General features: G+C 52.3%; 3 protein-coding genes across 3 annotated transcripts; all 3 read right to left on the reverse strand.

Moving 5' to 3' along the window:
* Positions 1 to 858: 858 nt before the first annotated feature.
* LOC134057007 (uncharacterized) lies at positions 859 to 5,300 on the reverse strand. The gene is made up of 7 exons (XM_062513975.1): positions 5,181 to 5,300; positions 4,315 to 4,386; positions 2,749 to 2,885; positions 1,743 to 1,857; positions 1,426 to 1,639; positions 972 to 1,092; positions 859 to 892 (listed from the first exon to the last, which is right to left on the reverse strand). The coding sequence occupies exons 1-7, from the start codon at positions 5,298 to 5,300 to the stop codon at positions 859 to 861; spliced, it is 813 nt and encodes a 270-aa protein (XP_062369959.1).
* Positions 5,301 to 5,662: 362 nt separating this feature from the next.
* On the reverse strand, positions 5,663 to 7,250 carry LOC134056756 (avidin-like). The gene is made up of 4 exons (XM_062513641.1): positions 7,194 to 7,250; positions 6,320 to 6,530; positions 5,766 to 5,886; positions 5,663 to 5,696 (listed from the first exon to the last, which is right to left on the reverse strand). The coding sequence occupies exons 1-4, from the start codon at positions 7,248 to 7,250 to the stop codon at positions 5,663 to 5,665; spliced, it is 423 nt and encodes a 140-aa protein (XP_062369625.1).
* A 1,137-nt stretch (positions 7,251 to 8,387) lies between these two features.
* LOC134056463 (avidin-like) lies at positions 8,388 to 9,782 on the reverse strand. Its single transcript, XM_062513265.1, has 4 exons — positions 9,661 to 9,782; positions 9,354 to 9,567; positions 8,860 to 8,980; positions 8,388 to 8,529 (listed from the first exon to the last, which is right to left on the reverse strand). The coding sequence occupies exons 1-4, from the start codon at positions 9,730 to 9,732 to the stop codon at positions 8,499 to 8,501; spliced, it is 438 nt and encodes a 145-aa protein (XP_062369249.1). The 5' UTR covers positions 9,733 to 9,782; the 3' UTR covers positions 8,388 to 8,498.
* Positions 9,783 to 12,631: the final 2,849 nt, after the last annotated feature.

A 12,631-nucleotide genomic window follows, 5' to 3' on the forward strand; every position in this document is an offset into this window, starting at 1 on the left:
CAGCATTTGTGGCAGAAAAGCCAGGGGAGCAGTGGGGGTGGCAGCCCCAGCAACTCAGTCCTACTTTTAAGTTCATAAAATTCCAGGCAGTATACCAAGTCAGGGTAGGCAGCACTGTCTCAGGTTATTTTGAGACTCAGAGACACAAGGACTAAGTTTCAGATTCAGACCCAGAGCTGATTTCCTGGAAATCATTTGCTTTGGCTTAGAAGGATGTTTAAGGCAGCACAAGCGCTGCCTGTTTTGGTCAGTCACATGGTACATTGGGCAGAGATTTGAGAAGCTGTATTTGCTGGTCATTAGCTTTTCAGTAAATCACATGTTTCTTAAGAAGAGTTTTGGGCTGGGTGTAATGCAGTGTGTACTGGCCCTGCGTGGCTGGTACAGAGCAGCTCTTGGTACTTTCAAGGAGTGTGGACACAGCCAAGGCCCCTCACCTGCCTGCTTAAGGGCCGTGTCAGAGCCTACAGGGGCCACCCAGGCTTTCAGGATGCAGAAGAGCTCCCCTCCCATCACACTCACCAGGCTTTCAGCAGGAAAGTGTGAGTGCTGGTGACAGTTAGTGTCAGAGGATTACTTTGGGGATGCACCATCCTGTTTGGGCTAGAAAAGGGGCTTTCTTGAGGCCAGTCTTTTCCCAGAATAATGGAATGAGAGTTTCATCACACAACCACCTCCATTGTGTTTTAGCCCAGCTTTTCCAGGACATATCCACAGACTCCACAAGGCTGTGTTTGAAAATCTTTAGTTTTATTTGGTGTGTTTTGAGATATCCCCCTCCAGACATGGAAACACTGATCCCACTGAGGGGACTCGTGTTTCTCAAGTGTATCCAGAATAAAATGCTTCTTCCTTCTTTCAGCCTACTCGGGTGAAGGTGTTGTGGCCAGTCCTGTGGGAAAGCAGTAGTTCATTGGTGCCCAGCCAGCAGCAGGGTAGGGATCCCAGCTGGACTGGGGATACTGGCTCACCTGGTGGCTCTCCAGTCATCTGGCTCTGAGCCAACTTTCTCCCGCAGCAACCAGGAGGTGTGCAGGACTTCCTTCCCATCATTCCCACTGAAGCACTGGCCCACAAAGACTGCTGTGGAGTCTAAAGCAGTGGTGGCTGTTAGCATCCCATCTGATCTGGGAGCTTCACAGGCATCAGTGGGTTTAATGCTCATGAAGGCCGAGTGGATATTTGCAGGGAAATGCTGTGTGGCAGAGGTGTTATCAAAGCAACCCTTCATGCTGCCTCACCTAGACCTAGTTTTGGGAGGTGTACTGCTGTCTGCAGACACCATCCAGAGTGGAGAGAGATCAGGGAAGGAGAGACAGGGGACAGCAGAGAGAAAAGAGGGTTTGGAATGGCTCTGGGACCTGCCTAAGTGCCTCTCTCCATCCTACCACCCCATCCATCAATAGCTATCATGCAACTACAGACCTGAAAACTTCTTCCAGTTGACAGTGAAGCCAAAGGTGCACTGTCCATCCTTATCCAGGTGCTGGGAACCAGTCAGTGGAGATGGCTGGATGGGATTCACGGTGCTTGACACGGCGGTGTGGTACTCACCAGAGAAGGTTCCATCATTGTCAACACTGAACACTTGCATTTTGGAGCCCAGATCATTCTCCCACCAGCCAGTCAGGTTGCACGTCTGGGGAAAAGAAGACATGTCCCTTGGGGCTGCCTGTACACAGCCCTTACAGGCTGAGTTCCCTGCCCACAACCCCCAATGGCCGTGGGGGGCTGGCACTCACCCTGATATCCCTTTTGCCTTTCCGCAGGCCACTCAGAGACCACCTGCTTTTGGTTGCCTTTTCCTCTTTCACGCTGGACTTTTTATCCCCAGGTTGCTCACCTTCCTGGCAGAGGGGTTTGGAAAAAAAAAAAAGCACAGGTCAGGCTGTGGATGGTGGCACTTCAGAATGTTTCTGGAGTCCTGAAAGTGCTTGAACATTCATTTTTAAAGTATATTATTCATAAAGTTCTTGCTATCTCAGCTACATCAAGAGGGCCAAAAGCTGGGGTAAGCCAAGCAAAGGGGAGAGGTGAAGAGGAAAAGCAAAAGGTGGGAGCCCTGGACAGGCAGGAACATGGGCAGGACCCCAGCTGTAGCCCTGGCAAGTAAGCTGTGTGAATCCAGTGCACATATGTGTTTGTGGGTCCCTGTGCTGTCCTCAGCACACGTAGCATGGCAGGGAATCTCACCAGGATGGACATAGCCCTCAGGTCCACAGTGGGCTCCGTCTCAGCCAGAGCTCTGCACATCCCACCTGCAGTTCTAAGCACTGCCTGTTCTCTCCCACACTGCACTGTCTGAGACAGGGGCAAGACATCCCCTGGGGCAGGGTCCCCATGCTTCCTTTGCCCCCACTTCCCTCCAAGCCCCTGGGAGGGAAGTGGGGGATTTCCACATGCATCGCCCCTGAACGAGGGAAGGAATCTCCTTGCACATCCCTCCCGGGCACACGGACAGCCCTGGAGCATCACTTCCCTCACCTCCCTCGGCAGGGGATCCCGTCTGGATACCCGCTGGAGCAGGGGATCCTCCTGTTGCCGAGTAGTCCCCCCAGCAGATGGGTCTTCCACACGTGTCCCACCCCTAACAAGCGCAGCAACTCCCGTATCATATTTCACCCCTCCGGCCACCGTCCTGCTCGTAACCGTCCCCGAACGCGATCCCCATCGCGATCCCCAGGCGTGCTCCCAGGCAGACTTCCTCGGAGCCAAGTTTCCAAAGCGTGTCTCCCGCCAGGAGCTCCCACCTGGAAGCCTGCCTCGGCCGCGACCACGGACATCCCTACAGGCAGGGGGCGAACGGACAGGACGAGGTGGCTCGTGGAGATGCAGCCCGGGATGCAGCGGTGCCGACAAATCACGCCGCGCCAGTGACTCACAGACTTTTATTCTTCGGCTGCGTCACTGTTTCCGGGAAAACCCCGGGCGGTACCTGAGGGAGGGATATTGGAAAGAGGAGGGGAAAGGAGAATGGGAGGAGAACAACTGTGTGAACAGGGGATGGGCACAGGGCTGGGAATGAAGACAGGAAGAGGCTGTAGGTTGTGATGGGTTGGGATCCGGAACTGGGAAGGGGACAGGGGCAAGGATGAGGGGTGGGGGATATGCACATAGATGGGGACGGGAACAGGGACAGGGATGGGGATGGAAGCAAAAGTGGGAGGGTCGGGATAGGGGCAGGGATGAGGAATTGGAGGCATGGATGGGGATAGACATGGGGACTGGAACAGGGATGGACACAGGGATGGGGATGGGGATGGGCATGGGCATGGGGACTGGAACAAGCATGGATGCAGGGATGGGGATGGGTAAATTAGGGATGCAGGAGGGGTTATGTGGGGCTGCCCACTGACATCACCCAGCCTGGGGGTCTTTAGCCCCATGTCTACTGGTTGAGGTCTGGGTCTAGGTTTCCATCCTGCTCTGCAGGAGCTCCCGTGTCTCAAAGCACTCACTGCTTTGTCCATCACTGCAGGGGATGGACAAAAGGACAAAAAGTCATGAGGATTGGGCAAAGTATGTATGCAGGGACAGCAGGTGAACTGCAGTGGGTCCAGGGAATTGGAAGATGAAGGAAGCAAACCTGCTCCCACAGCAGTAGGAAAACCTCTAAGTAGGAAAATCTGCATTGCAGGCTGGATGTGAGAAGCCCAGGTTGCATGTATCAAGCAAGAGGAAAGGGTAAATGAAAAGTCAATAAAAGAGTAGGATCGTGTCAAGGTCAGGAACAGCATGTGCCGTAGTTAGGACAGCTGATCAGCACAGATTGTGATGCAGGGGTGTGGCACCCCCAGTGCTGATTTCTTGTAAACTCTACGGTTTTGCTTTCAGTTTCCTTATTAAGCAAGCACAATACTTGGATCATTCTCTGTCCTACCGTCTGTCTTTTTATGAGAAACCAGGAGTCAGGGAATTTGCAGTTGTGGAGGTAATGAAACAACAGAAATTACGTCTCATGTCCTGGGCCACCATGGTTCTCAGTGGCCTCATGTCCTGCTGTGCAGGGTTCCCAGCCTCACCCTCCACTTCCCCTGGGGTCCCAAGGCTTTAGCCTCACAGGTCACTCAGAGACATCTTTGGGTGCTTATGATGCAGGTGACAGCCACAGTGGATGTTTGGGGAGGGGGAGCAGGAGAATGAGCCCAGCATGACCAGAGCAGTGCCTCAATGGGGATGAACTGAGGGCTCTGTGCAGAATACAGGCATGAGGATGAGAGTGCAAGGGTGAAGATGAGGATGTAGGGTGACTTTCAACCAAAATCTGGACCACCAGGCACATCAACAATTTGTGTTCAGCCAGTACAAGCATACCCTGGAGACTCTCAGGTCTATGCGCTCCGGGTGCAGCCCAAGAGCCCAAAAAAGAGCTAAGACTGAGGAAGGCTGGGAAGGCCAGGCACACTGTGAGAGGGGGTGGATGGCAGACAGGCCCTAACACTTTCTTGGGGTGCTGTGTGCTTTCTGCCTCAAAGTCCCTGCCCCATCCAGCAGTCTCTTACCCCAGCAGCTGTGCAGCCCCCAGGCAGCATTGTCCTTCACACCCTTTGCACCTCTACCTGCCCACACAGCTTCTCCCTGTGGTACTCAGGAACAGGAGTTAGAAGCTGTGCATCTTGGATTACATAACTAATAGGTTAGAAATTTCATGAGCTGCTGAAATGATTAGTGAGGTTTAGTGTTAGACGAGTGCAAAGGGCATTAGACCCTTGCTCAATTTGTTTCCTCTCCTAATGAGCTGATAAAATAAAGTTTAATGTTCAGATAACATCCTGTGAATATGAACACCAGAAAGGATCAGTATCCTGTTCCACCCACCAGCTCACCAGGTGACAGCCAATCAGTGGGAAGTTCATGTATACCTGCATACATACAACAGGTACAACACCTTCAGTATCTGGCTTTAGCCATCTGGTCTGCTCAGTAGCTTCCCCTGGAGTCCCAGGTATCTCTCCTGGTCCCCCCAGCATCCAGCCTGGATTTTGGACCACCCCAACACTCTAGATTCCCCTCTGTGAGGGCTGACACCCAGTTCTCCCCCATAAGTGCATGCAGTACTGAGACTCCCAACCAGAGCAGTAGCTGGAAATGGAATTTGATAGGAAAATGGGGCAGAGAGGGGTGCAGAGATGAGGCCAGGTGAGAGTACTGGCTTGCCTGCATGCAGCTTTCACCCTGACCCTCAGCTGTGGAGTATCCTGCTGCCCCACACTGGGGGTGCTGCCTGGAACTACCCAGCACAGGGTCCCTGTTAATGTGCCAAATGGGTGCACAGACAAGTAGGCACCTGCTGAAGCCATGATCAGGAAGCAGAATTACCCAGCTACTGTCCCCCAACCCCAGCTTTCCCAGCACCTCCAAAACACTTCCTTGTTGTCCCCCCCGCCAGCACCTTGCTCTCCCCATGGCCACAGAGTATACCAGGGATGCAGGGGACACAGCTTTCTGCCATGTGGAGAAAGGTTTATTTATCTCCATGTGTGAGGGCAGCAAGCCTGGGAATGGGGAGCCCCACTAGCAGGTTGTTGGGAGGCACTGGGAAGAAGCAGGGCAAGGTGAGGGTATGTTCCTTGCCAAGAGCCCAGCTTGGGACTGGGATAGTAGGGAGACTTGGGGATGCAGAAGGACAGCAGGGTGCAGGCAACACTGGTCCCTGTTCCCATCACTTGATGCGGGTGAAGGTGGAAGTGCCGACCCTGCAGGAAAGATGTATCTGTAGGATAGAAGGGAGGTCTCTGGTGTGGGATGGCAGGGGCAGACCTCACCTTGTGGCTTTCCAGGTGTCCTTGTGTGACAGGACCTCTTCCTGCAGGAGCCACATGGTCTCCAGTGTCTCTTTCCCATGGTGATCCACAAAGCACTGGCCCACAAAGGCAGTGGTGGAGTCTGGCAATGTTCAAGAGAGGCAGAGAGGGGTGAGAGCCTGCACCTCAAGACAGGGAAACATGGGCCACCTGATTCTGGCAGACAGACAGACAAACACCATCTGCTATATGCTTTGGACAGAGAGATGGACTTCCTTGCTAGACTGGCCAGATGGACTGCTTCCACATCACCTGGACAGAGAGCTGGGCATCAGCCCTGCCATGGCCTTTGGACAGATAGATGGACCCTCCCATCACCTCTTCCAGACAACCCTGAAACCCACCACAGACAGACAGACAGCTGTCCTACCACCACTTCCCATGGCAGGAATGTGTGCATGTGGCCAATCTGTGCCCACAGCCAGTATTCCTCTGGGTGCCACAAGGGATTTGGGGCACCAGACAAGGGGGTCCACACTCCCAGCAGGGGCAGGGAATCACTGTTACTGCTGTACCTGAGAACTGCCACTGCACGATGAAGCTGAACATGGAGCATCTCTTGGCACTGGGATGCTGCTGGACCCCTTGTAAGGGTGACACCAGGATCTGCTTGTTGGTGGCTGCCACTGCAGTGTGGTAGGAGCCTGAGAAGGTCCCAGCTGTGTTCATGGCCAAGATGGTCATATTGGAGCCCAGCTCATTTCTCCACAGGCCCTGCAGGTCACACTGCGGACCAGGGGTCATGTGTATGGCTTAGGCAGTGCTGAGCCACAGTTCCTCCTCCCTCCCTCCACCCCCCTGCAACCTTCCTAAGCAGTGGGATGTGTGTCCCATGTCATGGCCCCTCTGTGTGGAAGCTGAGACCAGCACATGGGCACCAGCTTGGACAGCACCTCTCCCGCCCTGGGCAGGGCAGAGCTGGGAGTAATGGGTACTTCCCTATTGCAGTGATAGGTGACCAACAGTACCCCCAGGGAGAGACAGCACAGCCAGAGCTGGCAGCCTCCTTGGACATAGGCACTGCACCATGGCGTGTCACAGCACAGCAGGACACAACAGGAGCAGGCTAACACTGTGTGCTGGGGTGTCACAGGACAGCACAGCATGGCATGGTAAAAACATGCAATCCTGTCAGCCCTGCAGACTGCTCCCCAGGGGTGGTACAGCATGGCACAGAACAGCACGGCACAGTAGACTGTGGTACAGCACAGCATGGAGTGGCACAGCATGGAGAGGAACAGCATGGTACCAGAAAGCACAGCAGAAGCCCTTGGCAATTCCCACTGCACCACAGGGATGGCAAAACCAGGGAGTGCAGCCCCTTACCCCTCACCCAGGACAGCACAGCTGGCTCAGCACGGCTAGACTCTGCCCCAGGGATGCCCTTACCTCCCTGGATGCAGCATCACGGGGCATGAGCAGGGCCAGGGTGAGCAGCAGCAGCATCCCAGGGGTCCCCATGGTGGTGGTGGCCATGTGTGGTGCTTCGGCTCTGCCTGTGCTGCTGTCCGTGCCTGCTCGGCCTCTTTTATAGCAGAGGGGGCTGTGGCCTGGCAGTGACTGCCAAAACCGGGCTTCCTGCCAAAGGACACCTGGTGGGAGATGGGCAGCCAGCCACTGCTCCAGGCTGAATGGGCTCCAGTTGCCCTCTGGGGGGTCCCAAGGACCATGGTGAGGTGGGGGGCTGCAAAGGAGGACTGTGCAATGGAGGGTCACAGCAGGGGACATGCACCAAGCTTCCGTATGGTGACAGAAGGGACCGTAGGACACCATGGGGGTATTGGGAATATGTGTGCTGAGCCGTGGCAGACCTGTCCAGAAAAATTTGATTTGTTACCTGGTGCATAACAAGGCAGTAATTACACACTCAAGAGAGACACTGATTATTTATTTTTGTTCCACAAGCCTGAGTTCTCAGTGTTATTCCAAAGATCAAGCACACCAACTATCAAAACATTTTGCTATTTACACATTTTAGCAAACAAAGGCATTAATGTTCATTGGCTACAAGTTATTTAGTTCTCTTATTAATTACTCTTCTCTCTCCTATTGGTTAAGAATTCTCTTGTGTCTGATCCTAAATAATCTGGAGGCTCAGCCTTTACCTTTCTCTTCTCTTGAGTTGGTGGGTTTCTTGACTCAGTAGGCCATAAGTCATGATCGGCCCCTGCCAGAATTCACCTTCTACCCCGTCAGAGCTGATTCAGCAAAGTTTTTGCTGATCCAGTTGTCTTTAGTGTTTTTTTCTTATCTTGGGGTTTTGCCAAATGTCCTGTAAATTCTGCACTCTTCGTGTACATTACCAGTAATATATCCCAAGTCTTGTAACTTCCACCCAGGCCCGAGATCATTAAAGCCCATTAAGACCTAAATATTAACAAGGCAATTCTACCAAGTAGTATTTCTTTCCAGTACCTAGACATAGCTTAGAGCTCCTTTGCTGCTCTATTTTTCACATACTAGATCTTCTTTCTTGTTGATGAGGCTTGAAAGCATAAAAAGATCAAACATCAAAGAACAAACCCTTTCAATAAATATTTTACTTATCCCACATTTTGCAATAACAAGGCAGGAGACTGTGAGTATTTGCCGCAAATCTTTATTGGGAGAAACAGGTGGTGCTTCAGGGCCACAGCCATGGCACTGCAGCTGGACTAGGAACAAGCCCTCCTGATGCTGCCTTCACTCCTGGAGCTACAGGCGGGTGAAGACGTTGGTGCCGACCCTGTGGGGACACAGAGGAGGAGATGTAAGGGAGGGACGTGACCGTGTCCAAACATGCACCCAGCCCTGCATCCCTCCACCACATTTGCACCATGGCAGCACCCCAAGGGATGGTATTTTTTCCTTTCTGCATTTTACCCATGCACAAAGCAATCAAGTGAACCTTGACACTGAGCTTTGTTAAGTTTTGCTTTTAAAATAGATATAGAACCTGCTTTTGCCAGCATGTGTGAGAGTAGCTCTATAAGTAGCCTCAACCACTCCCTTGTGACAGCCCCAACCCTTCAGGGGTGCACAGGGGACCTGTGCAGGGTAGGGACAGGGGGCTCACCTGGTGGCTTTCCAGTCACTATTGATGCTCTCCACACGTGATCTCAGGAGCCACATGGTCCTCAAAACCTCCTTTCCATCATTATCCACAAAGCACTGACCAGTGAAAACAGTGATGGAGTCTGTGGGGACAGGACAAGGAGGTGGAGGGGAGTGTGGCCATGGTGGCAGGTCAGTGGCTGCCTCAGCACAGGGGACAGTAGATCCCTGCAGTCCCCAGCCTATGGGCACAGCAGGGATGGGGAAAGTAGGCAGGAGGGCTCAGAGGACTGGGGGTGTCATACAGAGATGGGAAGAGGGGACCCTGGGACTGGGAGGTGACAGCAGCCAAGGAGCTCCAAGGACAAGGACGGGGAGAGGGAGAGCAGTGGGGATGGTGCAGGGGAGGGCAGGGAACCAGCACAGACACTGCAGGGAGGGCATAAAAACTTCAAGAGCAGAACAGGGAGGGCAGGGGAGGTCCAGGGTACCATAAGGAGGCTGGGAAAGAAGTACCTGAAAAGCTCCAGTTTACAGTGAAGCCGAAGGTAGGCTGGCCCTTCTGGTTAGGGCCCTTCTGCATGGATCCCTGCAGTGGTGACACCTTGATCTCGTTTGTGGTGGCTGTCACAGCAGTGTGGTAGGTGCCGCTGAAGTCACCTTTTGAGTTCACTGCCTCGATGGTCATGTTGGAGCCCAGGTCATTGACCCAGTGCCCAGTCAGGGAGCACTGGAGAGGAGAGAACTCAGCACCTGTGCCACAGCACAGCCTGCAGCCACAGCCCCCTGCCCACCCACCCAGTGCATCCCACCCTGACAGTACCTTTTTCACAGAGAGGCCGTGAGCCCCCAGGGCCAGGAAGAGCACGAGGAGGAAGGGAGTTGCTTGCACCATCTCTGCAGCAGGCAAAAAGTTGATGTACCTGGGGATGTGCTCCTTGCAGGTGTCTGCTGATGCTCCTGCTCCCTCTCCTTTTTATTGCGGCTAGGTGGGTGGGTGGTACCCAGGCTGTGGGTGGCAGCTCTGGCCAGGGCATTGCCCAATATGGGTGTTTCCAAATCTGTGATTCCGAGCCATAGGAGGGGGTAATTGCAGCAAACATTCCCAGAAGCGAGTGCTGAAAGTGCCCATTCTTGCTCACTTGGCATCTTTCAGGGAGGGCCTGCCTCCTGCTGATCAGTGACTGCCGGGAAATGGTCAACGACGGGGAAAACCCCTTTCTGGAGCTGTCATTCATTTGCCACACCAGTTCTGTGCCCAGGTCCTGAGGACCCTTAACTCTGGTCACCTCAGGACTCGTTGCAGTACACGGCTCACCCTGGTCTTCCTCAGCAGCCATGCTCATGCAAACCCGGATTCTTTTGGGACTTGGCTTTTCCCTACCCCCTCCCCCGCCCAATACTGATGGGTCTGCAAAGGTCTGACGTTCATGTTAAATTGTTGTTTTTACAAGGTGGTTTTTGTTGGAAGGAAATTATTTACTTAATGAAGGTCAACATACAGTGAATATCTGGAACACTGGATTTTATTAGTGGCAAATGTTATATTTAAACAGGGTTTCTTAGACAATTCTAAGAACATATTTTCGTAATTCCCCTTACATTATATTTGTTGCTGGCCAGGGAGGCTGAAGTGAATGGATTCGGCCCAGAGTTTCTCACCCATTTCTATATGTTTTTCAAGGCAATCTCCTAAAATACATGTTTTAGTTTCCCCAGTCATCACAGGAAAAGGTGATTAAGCCTATTCACCAGAAAATAATGCTTTTTTTTTCATAAACTGTAGACAAGGCAGCTCTTTGCAATGTCTCAGAAAGAAACAATTTTTATTTTTGTCAGTCTTTGCTTTCTCTTAAATGTCACATTTGAGCGCTGTTTTTTCTCTGACAGTAAAATCCATTGCTATCCAGGTTGGAGGGCATCGTGTTTCTGCTGCTGGCATCTTCATACCCCCCTCTCCTCCCTGCAGGAGCCTTACATTCCTCTTGCATCCTGTCTGGAAGAGATCCTTGTTAAGAGAGCTGGCTGCCTGCTGGACATTCCTGCCCCAGTGTTTGCTGTCTCAGAAATCAACTGTTTAACAAGGTGTGTTTTTCCACATAGCTGCCACTTGTTCTGACTGTTTTTTGGCAAGCAGGTGCTGCCCAGAGCATTGTCAATGTTTGGGATAACAAGTAAGGTCAGCTGGGGAAGGTTGTGGAGGGCAGGAGAGGCAGACATCATCCCTTCTCCATCACCCTCTCTCCATCACCACCCTCACCATGGTTCAGGGAGCTCATGCTACAGCCCTGAGGAGGGACAACATAAAGTCTCTGTGCTGCTGCTGGCAGGCCACAGCTCATTCACAGCTGTAGGTTTATTTTAGCGTCACAAAAACAATATTTATTTGTTCACATAATCTTTATTTTTCCTGTACTTGACAATCCCTGTGGCTTGTCTTGCAGGTTCAGTGCTCAAGCCGGCAGATTTCTTGACAGGTCTCAGCTGAGTGCCAAGGTGTCTCCATGGTGTTTGTGCCCTCCAAAGATCAGAGAGCAAACTGGCTTGGAGCTGGCAATCATCACCAAAATTAAATTCTGCAATTCCATGCCTGAGTCCTGCCAGAGCAGGAAGTGGGGACAACCAGCAGGCAGGGAAGAAATCCAAAGTAGGAATCACTGAAGAAGTTAAAAGTCAGCAGGGCTGTGTTTTAAAACTTATGTATGTTCAGAGTGCTGTAAAAAATAAGAGTTGGTGAATAAAAAGTAAGAAGACTCTATGAACAGTTAACTAACAATTTAACTTGCTTTTCAAACTGTGGTTGAGTCAGCCTTGAAAAACAGTGGTGCAGACAAAATGCCTGTGACTGGGAACTGTCCTCTCAGCCCTCAGCTACATCCATGAAGAAGCTGATGAAATTTGAGCCTATCAGATACAAGATTTATTGAGGTGATACACCCCAAAGTGGAGGAAATCAGAAATATCCCTTTATAGAAACTGAACACCAACCTTTGGCAGGCACATTGCCTGAGTTTAAGGAACAGTCCTGATGTGTCAGCAGTACCAAAAGCAGTGCCTGCTCCTATTCCTTGGCAGCTGATTTGGGACATCACTGCTAATCTTGGAAGCTGCCAACAGAAGACAAATGAAGGTGGGAACCCCAGGTGTTCCTCACTGATGTGCTGGCATCCCTGTCCCACCAACCTTTCCACAGTGACCCTAAGGGACTGCATCTCCATCCCTTTCCGTCATCTGTGGGCTTTGCCGTGTGAGGATGGCACCAGCTTCTCTGGGAGTGCTGCATCCGGGACAACCTGTCCTTCCTGGGTATTGTTATTTCTTTACCCATGTGGTTGTAGGAACACTCCCCTGGGGAGTGAAGAAAAGGCCATTTATCACCCACTGACAACCCTGGGCCACCACCTGCACCAGCTCCCAGGACAGACAAGTGGGGGAAGAATGCTCACAGCAGGTATGATAGGCTGCATCCCCTCCCAGCCCTAAAGGCTGCTAAGGACCTAGGGAACACTAAGATCTAAAGTGGACAGAAAGAGCTTATAGTCCTTCCTGTGGTGTCCTCAGGGCCCTCCTGCTCTTCACTGTGATGTACTCAGAGATGTCCTGCCCTGCCAGTGGCGTTCACAGAGCTCCACTGCCCTCCCTGTGATGTTCTTCATGATATTTTTCTGTCCAGCTCTATCTGAGATCAGGTGAGCTCCTTGTCCCTGCCCTGCACAGGTCCCTAGTGCATGCCCAGAGAGGACAGGGCTATCCTATCCCATGGGTGTCCCTTTGGCAGGAGGCTCAGACCCCTC

This window comes from Cinclus cinclus, chromosome Z (assembly GCF_963662255.1).
Source record: "Cinclus cinclus chromosome Z, bCinCin1.1, whole genome shotgun sequence".
Taxonomy (NCBI): Eukaryota; Metazoa; Chordata; class Aves; order Passeriformes; family Cinclidae; genus Cinclus; species Cinclus cinclus.

Excerpts from the sequence above, each read along its gene's own strand:
- LOC134057007 (XM_062513975.1), bottom strand. The coding sequence starts at position 5,300 with ATGGCTTCAGCAGGTGCCTACTTGTCTGTGCACCCATTTGGCACATTA. Across the intron at positions 1,858-2,748 it reads GCCGAGGCAGGCTTCCAGGT|CCTCTGCCAGGAAGGTGAGC; the intron begins GGGAGCTCCTGG and ends TTTTTCCAAACC. Across the intron at positions 1,093-1,425 it reads CAACTGGAAGAAGTTTTCAG|ACTCCACAGCAGTCTTTGTG; the intron begins GTCTGTAGTTGC and ends CCACTGCTTTAG.
- LOC134056756 (XM_062513641.1), bottom strand. The coding sequence starts at position 7,250 with ATGCTGCTGCTGCTCACCCTGGCCCTGCTCATGCCCCGTGATGCTGCA. Across the intron at positions 6,531-7,193 it reads GTGATGCTGCATCCAGGGAG|TGTGACCTGCAGGGCCTGTG; the intron begins GTAAGGGCATCC and ends CCTGGTCCGCAG. Across the intron at positions 5,697-5,765 it reads GACACCTGGAAAGCCACAAG|GGTCGGCACTTCCACCTTCA; the intron begins GTGAGGTCTGCC and ends TCTTTCCTGCAG.
- LOC134056463 (XM_062513265.1), bottom strand. The coding sequence starts at position 9,732 with ATGGTGCAAGCAACTCCCTTCCTCCTCGTGCTCTTCCTGGCCCTGGGG. Across the intron at positions 8,981-9,353 it reads TGTAAACTGGAGCTTTTCAG|ACTCCATCACTGTTTTCACT; the intron begins GTACTTCTTTCC and ends CTGTCCCCACAG. Across the intron at positions 8,530-8,859 it reads AGTGACTGGAAAGCCACCAG|GGTCGGCACCAACGTCTTCA; the intron begins GTGAGCCCCCTG and ends GTGTCCCCACAG.